The following is a 13,258-nucleotide window of genomic DNA, read 5'->3' as shown; positions in this document are numbered from 1 at the left end:
AGAGGCCTGCTCCTAGCATAACACAAGCCCCAGAGCTCTGGGTTGAACTCCAACACATCTTAAAAGCCACCCCATCTTCTTTTAAGTAGGGGAAGTGTTAAGGAATCAACCATCCCCTGCTGATGAAATACATTCTTCCAGTAGGTGTTTATTCCTTCTGGTAAAAAAAAATGTGGTGTTTTTGGTCTGAATTAGCCAAGTTTATTTTTTCCTTGGATGTCACTTCGCTTTTTTCTTTTAGAACTTCTCCTTTGTGGAGGTAATAAAGAGAAAAAATAATCTCTTGCACTCTCACAAATAGAAGAACATTGAAATCTTTTAATCTCTCAGTATCAAGCAGGTTTTCAAGATCTGTTTCAAGTTTTTTCCTCCTCTTTATGATCTCTGGCTCCTTTAAGGCTGTGTAATGAGTTATACCACCCTTATGCTTCAGCTGTCTGTTCACTTGCTTATACATCTGGTGGTTACATCAGTTCTGTAAGCAATGTCTGCTCCAGAGGACTCCTATTCGACAGTAATCCTTTAGTCTCTTTCACATCCCCTACTTTCCAAAGTACAATTCACCTTTTCTGTAGCATGGCCCACACTTGACTCTTGGATTTGCAACTTCGCGTTTGGTTGGATTAAAATGCTCCTTGTGTAAGTGAATCCTCTGTACTGAGCAGCCTCGCTCGCTCTGCACAGCACTTCTGGTATCGATTGCCAGTAAGAAAGCCTACAGCCAGTGCTGAGCTGCCAGTGCTGCTCCTGACAGCGAGGACTAAGAGGAATCCAGGCCAATTGCCACCCTCACTGTGCAGGGCCAACCATAGTAAAATGTGGACTTTTCCCATCAAGTCATATTAGCAGGAATAGCAGCAAACACAGAGTGAGCAAAGCGTGTTGGTTTTCCATCAGCCTTTTTGATGCTATGATTTCACTTCAGCAAATAAAGGAGGTTTTAATTCTAAAGTAAATGAGACATTTACAAAGACAAAACACAATCTGACAGCTGAAGAGAGCCTGTTTTGCAGGGTGGTCTGCGCAGTTTTTTATCCTCTTTTTCCTGATGCTCATTTGCACCACTCCAGTTCTGTTAAAGTGACTCCTGCTTTGCACCCCTGTGACTAAGAGTGAAATCCAGCCCATCTATTTAAACCATCTGGGTTCTTCTTCTTTTTTCTCACTTGGTCTGTGGACAGCACATTAATTAAATGCAGGACTGTACAGTATACCTCCTCCTTGTCTTCAAAGCTTGGAACTCCCCCCACATACAGTCTGTGCCAAGAAAAAAAGTGAAGAACTCCTCGTCCTATTAGTCCCTTGAAGGACAGTCTCTCATCTGCTCCTAGCCAGGAGTTTAGCTCTTCTTGGTGGTGCAGTTCCTGTGCTTATCTCCAGCTCTTGAAGACATATTCTGGCATTGTCTAACAGCAGTTATGGGACACAAACAATAGCCTGCTTTTGCCAGATGCTGAAAACCCACAATGACTGCAAAGCTCAGAGAACAAGAATAGAAATGTCTTACCAGTAAGTGTTTCAGGTGCGACTGATTCTGGAAGAGGGGTAGGTGTGTGCTGTGCTGCACACCAGAGAGCTTTGCAGAGCTGTCTGCAAGATGTCAGCAGAGAAGGGAAACAGAAATCACTAAGAAACCACTGTTCTGCTGGCTCTTAGCACTGGTCTCTGTGGGGCTGAAGGGATACACAGAAAGGGGAGCTGGTTCAGGTCAGCTAGTGGCCTTGTGTTTGCACCAACAAGGTGATCTGAGCCTCAAGGGTGTCTGTCTGGCCCTTTCCCCTAGTCCTGGGATTCACACAGATGGCCTCTGTTTTCCAAGCAGACAAACGTGCCCATTTTCTCTTGGGTTTAATGCATAAATTACCCTGTGTTTTCTTGCTTCCAAGATTATTGCTTTGGCTCAAGAGTGCTGGAAGGAAGATGAGGAGGACTCATGTCCTTGGAAAGGATTGGCAGAGGCTTAGTTTTATGAGAAATTGTTCTTGACAGGCATCCCAGGGAGCTGTGTGTGCTTTGCCTGCATGGACAACTGAAATGCCAAGGTGTGGGCCAGCGATGCAGAAATAATTGATGTCAGAGCAGGAAGAGGCACAAGAAGAACTGTAGTGTGCCTCAGCCAGCCATTGCAGGAGCAGGACAGCAGCAGACCTGTATTTCATCAATGCCTCTCCAAGAGCAGGGAGAGCAGAGGACAGCAGGCTCTTGAGGGATTTGGGCAGGATCGCCCAGCTGACAGTGCGACAGAGGAGTGATGGTGCCCAGGTGGCTGGCGTCCTGTTGTACGTGATCAGCACATTAATAACAAGTGCAGTAACTTGCCTCTAGCCCTTGGCATCTCAGCATCCCGAGAGGCTTCCCACAGCGGGTGAGATCCACTGGCCTCGTGTGATGCTCCAATGAGGAGCAGGGGCACGGTGATCCACAAGGGAAACGGCCTTGCTCACAGCGGTGTGATCTAATACAGAGGGAAGCTGAGAAATGGGAGAATCATGCAGATCTCATCCTTTATACATCCCACTGACAGCAGGACCAGCCTGTGCCCAGAGGGAACGTACATCACACCTCCTGTAGCTTGGCATCAGTTTTTTATCACTTGGGAGGCACAACACTTTACATATCAAGCTAACACAACCTGCTGTAGTTTCTCTGCATTCCTGTGTCTGCAGATACCAGTTTTTTACTGGCATAGGTCCGAGGCTGGGCTCTGATGGGACATGTGGTGGTGCTTCGCTACTGCAGCCGTCCTTAGGGAGAGGCAAAAAGCTAATGGCAGTGAAGTCTGCAATAGCTAAGGCAGAGACAGCCTCCTAGACCATGCAGGAGCAGTGGGAAAAGGGTTTTGCTGGATGTGTGGAGAATGGAGTTGCTTTCCTTACTGCTAAGCAGGGTTACTCCAAGTCTTTTGCAGCAGTGGCTTCTCTGGGGTACTTCAGGGCACCAACAACATCTCCAAGACGTTCTTCATCTCTGCTTCACTCCCTATGGGCCCCAGCCTCCCCCCAGCACTGGAGCCATGGCAGATGATGGATAGCCCCTGGCTGACAGGGAGAGGGGTTATTTGTAGTTTTCTCTGCCCAGCCAAAGGCACCAGCCCAAGTCAGGGGGAGTTTGATGGATAAACAGAGCATGGGCTGACCTGTTCGGAGCTGCTAGAGCAGAACCACTTTTCAGAGCCTGCCTGGCTGCCAAAGCTGAGGTTGCTGACCAGAGCTGGATCTCTGTCCCCGATGGAGAGTCCAGCACAGGCATCCCAGCCTTTGGATGCTGGGGAAGAGAGCCTGGATGCGCTCCTGCTCCCTCCCGTTCCTCACAGCAACATGATTCACACGCAATCTTTTTCTTGTCTGGTCTCAGTAGATCTCAAAGTGCTTTACAGGCATTAATTACCTATCCGCAAGGGTATTACAAATGGGTACGTCGAGTTACAGGAGGGGAATGACTCACTCAAGGTCACAGACACACATGCAGTCTGCTTTCTCGGCGGCTCAGCAGCCGCTGGCTGACCTCGCTGCCTCTGCCTCAGCCCATCTCTGGGAGCAAGCCTTGGGTCCTTCTCCATGCTCATGCTTTGGTGAAGGCCACGGGCTGAAGAGAACCTTCCTTTCCCTTCCCATCCTGAGGGACAAGTACCAGAAAGGCACAGGCTAAGACAGACAAAATATTAAATCTGGCACTGACTTGTGCTGGTTCAGCACAGCCAGGAGCTGCACAAACAGACCAAATGGTTTTGCTGGGGTGCCTGAGAGGTAAGCCATTTGCTCAGCCTCTTTCTCTTGAGCATCAGGTGTTCTTGTGCTGCGGAGAAGCTCGTGCCCTGTCCAGCTGCAGGAGGCACGAGCTGCCCACACATCCCTGTGGCTGTTACATCTGCAGGGGTGGTCAGGGCAGCAGGGTGTTCCTGGGCACAAGGGAACAACCTGCTTCTTGCCTTACACCACAGAGCAGCTCCAGATGTCTGGTGCAAGGTGGGATGGAGTTTAATGACAGTACACGTGGTGCCACCAGCCTTTCACTTGCCTCTACCTCCCACCTTTCTCTTCCACGTGGCCACGTTTCCACCTCAGTGTCAGACTTCAGTCACTTCCCAGGAGATCCTGTGCATCAGCCAAGCTTTGAAACTGCCCCTGGGGCTGCTCTCAGCCAAGGGCAGAAGCAACCTCAAGCAGCAGCAAACACCACACTTACAGACACACTGCTAAGCATTTCTAGAGCATGCCTGTGGTTGAGCTGCCTTGAGCAGCCTGTACAGCAGCCCCATGAGTGTAAACTGGTCTTTGAAGGACTAGTTATGAGACATGTTGGTTCACTAAAGTACGTAGTCACAGTCTTAAATACAGAATGTTTTCCAAATGCACACAAGGCAAATTGTTTATGAGCAAATGTTGGCTTAGTTCAGAATTACCAGTTATCAGTACTTATGCGTGCAAGGCAGTCATGCTTTGAATGTGGGGAGGTAGGCAATAGTTTTGACTGATAACCTGGTAATAACTTTGATGTTAGTCTAAATTCCTTGGAATTTCATCAATGCCAAAAGTTTGCAGGCTGATTTATTAAACATTAAAATAGCAGTAAAATATTCAGCTTATAGGCTGCTTTGAAAAAAATCCAAGACCCTCTTCTGCAGTGCTACAACATCAGGCTTTAATTTACGCTCAACCTAGAAAACTTGTTTATCACTTTTAATTTCCTTCCCTTTAATTATTTGCTCATTTGCCTCCCTGGCAGGGTGTGTGTACACTTGTGCCTCTGCCTGTTTTCCCATATTTTCTGATTTGCAGTCATTTTGCAGACTGCCTCCTAATGTCGTACAAACCATCAGTGGTCCAGCAGGCTTGAGCTAAAAAGCGTTATTCCAGAAGGCAGTACATGCAAAGAAATAATCCAGACCAGCCATCCACATCACTGTATTATCTCTATTATTCCCTGGAGTATGGTAATAATGTTAGTGGAATTGCAAAGCTCTATGTGTAGTAGACAGTTTAGACTTTATAGCAATTACAGTCTCCGCTGGATAATTTCACTATTGCCACTTCTTTAATACAAGAAAAATAAAAAATAAAAGTGATAGCTGTGTTAATTTGATAATAACTGATATCGTATTGATAACCACAATAATGAAATTAAGCAACACGGTCAAAATAACCATCAGTGCTGTGGCTGTGCTGCCCTAGAGAAGAAAGCTCTCTCTGACTGAAGAGTTCACTAGAAGATACCTTAGAGATCATCCATCCCTTGGCCTCTCTACTTGAATCACCACCTTGATCATTTTTCCTTAGAGATAAAATGAAGCTCATGACACCCTGTCTAATGGGAGAGCAATCACTCTACCTCCATTACGAGTCAATAGACACACGACACTTAAAAGGGACAGGAAAGGTAAATGGGGGCAGAGTTAGTTGCAGGTAAAATGCAGGTAGTTAGCTGGTCAGGCCACTCTGCCCCTCACATTCTCTGCCTGAATCACTCCTAATCTGCTCTTTGAGATGTTTTAAAGGCTTAGACTCCAGTGCAGATAACTGTAATGCCATTGTTATTAATAACCTTTGTGTTCCCTTTAGTATCATTGCACTTCTATTACCATCCCCTTCAGCCACTTTGCAAATGCATGTGGATACCTAATGGCAGCACACCACGCAGCGCTCAGACTGCAAGGTGCCTGAGTGGTAGCATGTGGAATGAGGTTTTTCTTTTGAGACACCAAAAGCTAAAATTCAGGTAGTTGTCGAGAAAAAGCTGTAAATGTCTCTGCAAGGCATCTTACTCTAGAGTAAGATGTAAATTTCTTGCACGTATTCCTTTTCCAAAAGCCCTCCAGGCCAGCAAAACCTTAGAAAACCAGGCAGCTCCTCCTGTGGCTTGAGACGTGTCTCATTAATGTCACGGTACTGAAACCCTCTGCCTTCGTGCTCAGAATCAGTCCTGGCAAGCAGAAGGGTGAGGCCTTAAAGCTCAGACCAGAGCACCAGGACACTTAAACTGCCACGTCCTGACGTGCGGTGCTGAGTGCCGCTGAGGCTGGCCACGGTACAACTGCATGCAGCATCCCAGGTAAGTGCAAGCAGGATGGAGAGGCACAGAAACAGCTTTGCTTCTGCTCCTTTCCCCACTCAGGAGGCTTCTCTGGGTCTCTTAAAGCAGACTCGTGGAAGGAGACCAGGGTGTTGGAAGCCAGGGGAGACAACGATTAGCCTCTGGCTACCAGTGTCCCTCTTTTGCTTATATTTAATATGTGATGGAGCAATTTAATTTGTGACCTCAACTTGCCTGACCCTTCTTCTGCTTTCTCCTTGTGTAGGTAGGGAACCTTGGCCTACTTTTTATGCTCCTGTTTTTTATCTATGCTGCCCTGGGAGTGGAATTGTTTGGCAAGCTAGGTGAGTAATGTGCCTGACACGATTTATTTCATCCGGTTGATATTTATTTGATATCTAGCTGTTTCCTTTCTTCTCTCTTATTCTTGGGTCTTACTTAGCTTCACAGCTCGGACTCTGAAGATTAAAGCTTTCTCTTGATCTCAGGGTCGCAGATGACACATAAGGATGTAATACAGAACCTGCCTAATGTGCACACACATTTAGAGGTTTGTCCAACACCACTCTTGGCTGTAGAGGAACTATTTACTGTTTAAATATAATTGTCTAGCATGGTTATGTTCACAAAGATGGAAGTTTGCTACTTAAGACAGCACATGAGCCTGCAGAGCTGGATGGTAGTCAGATTCATGTTGGAGGGATGCCACCATAAACATGTCCCTCCTCAGAGCTTCCACTACACTCTATTAGTTTTCTGCACTTGGCTGACGTTGCTCTTCCAGCTGCCCAAGTCTTGTCTGTCCATTGTTCTTCTCAGCATCACCTTCCTTTTTCTGCATAAATCAGGAAGCATCCCCTGGTTCCTGATTGTCCGGCATCATTTATTCCTCCAGCTCAAGGATGCTGCAGAGCCACTTGTGCGTGTGTCCACCACTCCAAACATCAGGCAGAGGCAGAGAGAAAACACTACGAACCTGGATGAGCTGGGCAAGGCAGCCACTGCCTTTAAACGTGCTGTTCAGAGGAGACATGCCTGCCGTCTTGCAGCCTCCTCAATGCTTACATCCCTGGTAGCATCAGAAGGGCCCGTCCTCCGCGGTGATTTTATGGCTGTCATTAATCCCCTTTATGAGTCCAGCCCTATGCTCAGATTACAAATGCCTGAAAGCAGAATATTTCTTTCAACCCAAGACAAATTATTTTTAAGTCTCCACAGGTTCTGGAAAAAAAATTAGTTCAGCATCCACCCCAAATGAAATATTGTATGTTTTATATTGCGTGTCTAGATATATGGGCATGTATTTATTCAGCCACAGAGCTGAAAAAATGTCTTATTCACAGAGGCACCTTCTGCTGCTCTGAGTCCTCTTTGTCTTTGTGTTTCCACGCACACACCTTGCTAGTGCCAGCCCCCGGGTAACCACAGCACGTGGTCAGAGACTGGGAAAGCCCTGATTGTGTCTGGGGCAAACAGCAGGCAGTCAGCACACTGCTTCCCACCCGGACTTCAAATGAGAAATACTTTTGCTTCTTTTTTTTTTTCCCCAATCACTGCTGGTGCATGTCAGCTGCAAGAACCATCAGCACTCACTCCTCCAGGACTGGTCTTTTGGGGGATTTTCCTATTTGCTTTTTTCATTTTCCTTCCTTTTTTGCTTCTGAAATAAACGCTCAGTAGTGAAACTCCCTTGCAGGAGCCATTGCTGCCTGTCATCATGAAAATATAATGAACCTGTGGTTTATGGAAAGAGGGATATTTCATGTGTTCAATTTACATTCATTAGTATATTAACTCTCAGGAAAAAAAATACAAAATTGCTCTACTTTATTGCAGAGAAATATCCCTTGCCGTAGATGTGCCCTTTAAAAAATAATCAAGGCGAGGAATGCAATCAAGAGGATAGCAGACAAAGTGTACCATAGGGCAGTGTTTGTTGAGACACCCCAGCAAAAGCCTTCTTGCTTCCACCTCCTGTTAGATCACCTTGTGTTGGCTCTGCCTGTTCAGGCTAAGTCAAGAGAATCAGGAAAATGTTGGTGGACCTCTGGAGGCCCCCAGCCATCCTCTCCTTGAGGCTCCATCTAGCCTCATCTGTCTAGCCAGATCCTGAACACCAAGGATGGAGCTCCCCTGCCTCCCTCCATGTAAAAACACCTTGCCTAATGTCAGCCTGGACCTCTTAAGCCACACTGTGTTACCACCCATTTTCTCATCTGCCTGCACCAGGACGAGTGTGGCTGCACGAGACCACCGTGGGATCACCACGCAGCCATCCTCCCTGCTGCTGCAGACCATGGGTACAGTTCTGAAGGAGCGCTGCCAAACTTGGCTTTACTGACGTGCTTCCACTTCTTTCTCCTGCAGACTGCAGTGAAGAAAATCCGTGCGAAGGTCTGAGCCGGCATGCAACTTTCACCAACTTCGGCATGGCCTTCCTCACCCTCTTCAGGGTGTCAACGGGGGACAACTGGAATGGCATCATGAAGGTGTGTGCAAGCTCTCTCCGGGTTCTTTCTTTTCTCTCTAGATATATAGTTACAAACTTCAAACAAATTGAGGTACCTCTTGTGTGGGGAAAAAAAAAAAAGCTTCCTTTTAAAACATAAAAATTAAACTTTTCCATTTAAAAGTCAAATATTTTCAAATAATCATTTGGCCTAAGTCTTGCTCAACCTGAAGCTTAGTTTTTTTAAGATTTATTATACTTCAGGCAAATTGTGCCTGTTCTTGTAGCTGGGAGAAGTAGCCATGGACTCTGCCCTGTGCCTTTGGGACATAACATGATCCTCCTCTTTGTAGATGCTGTAATTCATGGTGTCCATGTTTCCTTCCATTCATTTAGATTGTACACACAAGTCATTGTGTCTGGGTTATGTAATTATATGTTTTTCTGGTCGTCTTTGGTTGTTTCTGTATTTGGAGCCCCAGACTTCATTAATCCCTCACCGCTGGCTCCCTGTTTCAGGATACCCTCCGGGAGTGCACCCGGGAAGACAAGCACTGCCTCAGTTACCTGCCCGTCATCTCTCCCGTCTACTTCGTCACCTTCGTCCTCATCGCACAGTTCGTCCTGGTCAACGTGGTGGTGGCAGTGCTGATGAAGCACCTGGAGGAGAGCAACAAGGAGGCCAAGGAGGATGCTGAGATGGATGCAGAGATCGAGCTGGAGATGTCCAGAGGAGCAACCACCTCGGCCACTGCTGGGAGCAGGGGAGGAGGGGTGGCCCCGGACAGCAGGGCACCCTACAGAAGTCAGGAGGCTGTGAAGTCGGAGTCAGCAGTGCAGGCGAAGCACCAAGCCCTGGTAATGGTTCACACGAGGTGTCTGCTATTCCTGTGCTTGGGGTAGGGAGGGGACAATTCCTGCCAGCCACTGCTGTTTGATCCCGAGTGACACCGAGCCAAGCAGGCGGGAGATGAGGCAGAGTGGGAGGAAGGCAGCTTTCCTGCACCCCCCTCCAGCAGAGATGTCACCACTACTTCCACACCTTGAGTCATCTCAGGAGGGTTCCCCGAGGAGGAAGGCCACTAGAAACATTCTCCAGGGCTAACACTGTCCTGATTGTTGTTGTAGGGAAGAGTTGAAGGTCAAAGATCATGAATTTTAAGTTCAGAAGCATAGAGCCACATGTCCCTGTCCTGTTCCCCAGGCAGCACATTGGTCCTTGTCATTTTAGCATAAGCAGCAGCACCAGGGAGCAATCTCCTAAAGCCTTGGGCTCTCTGGCCCTGACAACCCTGACACGTACGAAAGGGATGGCACAAATTCCCTTCACACAGACACAGAAATCCTGCTCAGGTTCTTTTTAGCCCCATTTGGGGATTTCCGGAGAAGCCTCAAGCAAATTGTAGCATGCAGCTCAGAAGGGCTTGTCTGTAAACATGCAGCTTTCTGCTGGCTCACACTCTGCTCAGGGCACGGCCCTGGGAATTGTCAAGGTCCCCTGTCAAGAAAGTGGTGCTTCTGGGGCTGATTTTCCAGAAGCTACCTTCTATCTGAGTTTTACTAGTCCTCTAGAAAATGAGGGCAATCAGAAGTAGGGGGAAATAAAGGAAGGGCATGAGATAATTGTCTCATCCCATGTCAGCAGAGTATGATTAAGAGTGAAGATGGAGTACCTTTGTCACTCTGATTGCAAATAAATCTACTGCAAAATCAATGAGAGGGGTTCCGATTAAATTACATTAAATTAGATTTTTGTGAAATCCATCAGACTCTATTAAATCAAGTAAAAAGGAATTTGGTTACATAGCGATGGGGAATTCACTATTTAAATAGAGCTTCTAATAGAGATTTCTGCAGGAAAGTGCACCATAAACACCCAGGTTGCTTTTTTCAGCTGGAGACGAGAGGGCACATCCTTTTACACAGGCTCTGATTGCAAACTGAGCTCTCTCTCCTTGAGTTTTCCTGATCCATGAGTAGCTCCTGAGCAGATCAGGAGCCACAGGTTCCTCGGGAGGTTGCTCACTTCATGTGCAGAGCCTCTTCTTAGCCCTAGAAACCTGCCAGCACTGAGGGGCTTAAATACACAGGGCTCCGTGCAACAAATCCTGCCTCTGATGGTGGCACAGGCACCCAGGAAGGTGTTACAGGATGCTCTATATTGCCCTGGTCTGTGTGGAGCACTAAAACCACCTTGCTCTGCTACTGATGCTTTTTATCTCCCTGATTTTAAGGAAGCGCTGAGCTGTGAGAATGTCTCTTTAGCCATCCCAGACACGCTGGAGGGGGCAGAGACTCCCGTGATGGAAATCCCGTCCTCCTGCTCTGTTTCCCACCATGTCCTGACTCCTTCCCACCACCCCCCAGGCCACGAGGCTGAGGTGAATGACGCCGCGCCGTTGCTTCTGCGTTGTGGCATTGTGCTTTAGTGCTGTGCAGCTGGCGGTGGTGTCCGGGTCGTCCTAAGCCTGTCGCTTCACAGCCACAGTCGTTTCCATCCTCTGTCCTCTGTACTGCCTCTGCCTGTGCAGGAGCTGGGCAGGGAATGTGTCCCAGCTGATTTTGCCTGCAGTCTTGTCTGGAACACAAGAGAAATATTCTTTTTAGCCAAAAAGGAGTCTCATATTTAATGTACAATGTGATGTGTAAGCTGTCTGTCTTCGAATCATATATCGAGAGCTGGAGACAGGCAGATTCTTTTCTTGGTTTATGGAGAGAACATGGCCCAGCTTGGTTTTCTTACTGTTACTGTAAGGCCTTGTTCATGATCTAGTATTGAGAAAACAGAAAGGTGTGCATAGATCAGCACATTTACCTGTTGGGCATTCAGCAAGCACCAGAGCTGTGGATTCGGGAGATGCTCTATGCACTGCTGCACGTCATCTGCCCTGAAATTCAGTCCCCAGTTAGAAGCATGATGGAGCAAGCTGGTGAGCATCTTTCCATCTCTTCCTTCACTCATCCTGCCTCCTAGAGACCCCTTCTTCCAGCTGCAGGTGCTGTACCTCTCCACCTTGCTCCTACTGAGACCACACAGAACCAAATGTGCCCGCAGGAGTGACCCTGCCCCAGATCTCAGCTGGCAGGAGCTCTCGGGCCCAAACCTGGAATGTGCCCTCCTAAATCAATGTGCTGCTGGATGGGCTGCAGGCATTTGGCACAAATGAGGAGGTGCAGTGCCACGAAGCTGTGCGTGCTGCACAGGGGAGCACATCCTCTGCCATCAGACAACTTGCAGCAGCCATCCAGAATGAATCTGCTTTAGGCTTGGTTTAATCACCCAGGAAGGGTCATGCACTGTGGAGGTATTTGCAGGATTGTTTCTTCTCGAGCTCCCTTTGGACCAGAACAAAATCAGAGCTCCAGCAGGTTACCAGTTCCCAGACACGAGAGGAGATAGCTGTGCTCACTCATTAAAGATGTTTAACCAAGCCTCTGAGCTGCATCCCCAAAGCCCTCTGGGGTCATTTTATTGCTGTCGGAGAGCTTTGGTGCAGGCAGTGGTCACCACGCACAGCCTTGGCAGTGCTGTTCAGGTTGGGTTTTCATGGGTTTAGAAGGATTTCACTGATTTCCAAGGCCTGGGGTCTGGTTCCTGAGTGCATTTCCCAGCACAGAGGAGGAGCAGCACGGTGTTGTGTCTCCAAGCCTTCCTAGCTGTCAGGAGCAGCTCGCCAGGTGTGAGCCAGCAAACTTCTTGCACACGTTTCATATTTCAAGTACTTCTTACGGTGGCGTTGAGCCATCTGGAACTTACCCAAGTCCCTCAGTCAATTGGGTCTCAATAGCTGAAACCTTCAAAATCACCGTTGTTTGTGTCAAGAGGGGATTTCTGTCCATTTGTCCCAGCCGGAGCAGATTGATATGAGATCCCTCAGCGACGAACAGGGATTTAATAGAAAAATGCCGTGCTCCTTCTGTTAGTCTGCTGAGACAGCAGGGTGAGGCCTTTTTTTCTCCGTGTGGCACAGGATTTCAACAACTGCCTGCCCACCTTCTGCTCCAGGTGCCGGGATGCTGGTAGCTCATTAGCTGCAATGGCCAAAGGCCAACTGGCACAGCCGCCTTGCCGCTGCATCAATATAGCAGGAGAGAGGCCTGGGTAGACCCGGAGGGATGCTCGGGATGCCAGCTACCTGTAAATACCCGAGGCTGCTCCCCTCGGCTTCTCAGCCAAGTTCAAGAGGGTAAAAGCCTTGAGTAATTCGTCTCAGGATGTATCTCTGTTGGATCTGAGGAAAGAAATTCATGAGCAAGGAACGTATGGAAAAAACAGTTTCAAACAGATCCTTGGTGACTTCCAAATTATCCAGCAAGGGATCTCGGGCCCAGCTTTTGCTAGCACAGAGGGAAAACAGTCCAGTGGAGTGAAGCAAAATACGTTTAATTTAAGACATGCAGCTGGGAAAATGCTTTCAATCAGTCACTGAGAGGCTGACATTAAAGGCAAAGCAGGGCAATTAGTTGTACCTTAGATAATGTGGTAAATTGTAAGGGGAAGGTGTTGAGGACCAAAACCTTGGGGCCGGGAGCCAGGCTGCAGGTGCAGGGGTCCCGCAGCCCGGTTGGCCTGGTCACAGCACCACCTCTCACCGCTGCTCCATCAGCACCACGGGGACATTGTTGGGGACATAAAGCTTCCTGAGACCCTGGGATGAATTCACTGTAAGGTGGATGAAGTGAAGAGAGCCCCAGAGAAGCAGTGAGGGCTCCGGTTTAAGGGTTGTGATGGGAGATGCTCTGTCTGGGCACTTCCAACCAGAGCCCTGTTTGACAGAG

General features: G+C 48.0%; 1 protein-coding gene across 2 annotated transcripts in view; it reads left to right on the top strand.

Moving 5' to 3' along the window:
- Positions 1–13,258, top strand: part of CACNA1H (calcium voltage-gated channel subunit alpha1 H) — a 220,781-nt gene that overhangs the window by 201,790 nt on the left and 5,733 nt on the right. For both annotated transcript variants that reach the window (XM_082772862.1, XM_082772861.1), the window contains 3 exons: positions 6,296–6,374; positions 8,398–8,519; positions 8,999–9,337. In XM_082772862.1, coding sequence (XP_082628988.1) covers positions 6,296–6,374; positions 8,398–8,519; positions 8,999–9,337 — 540 coding nt within the window. The remainder of the gene's footprint in view (positions 1–6,295; positions 6,375–8,397; positions 8,520–8,998; positions 9,338–13,258) is intronic.

The sequence above is a fragment of the Aythya marila genome (genome assembly GCF_965140915.1).
Source record: "Aythya marila genome assembly, chromosome: 15".
NCBI lineage: Eukaryota > Metazoa > Chordata > Aves > Anseriformes > Anatidae > Aythya > Aythya marila.
The sequence above is the reverse complement of the archived record's forward strand: the minus strand, read 5'-3'. Positions and strand labels throughout refer to the sequence as shown.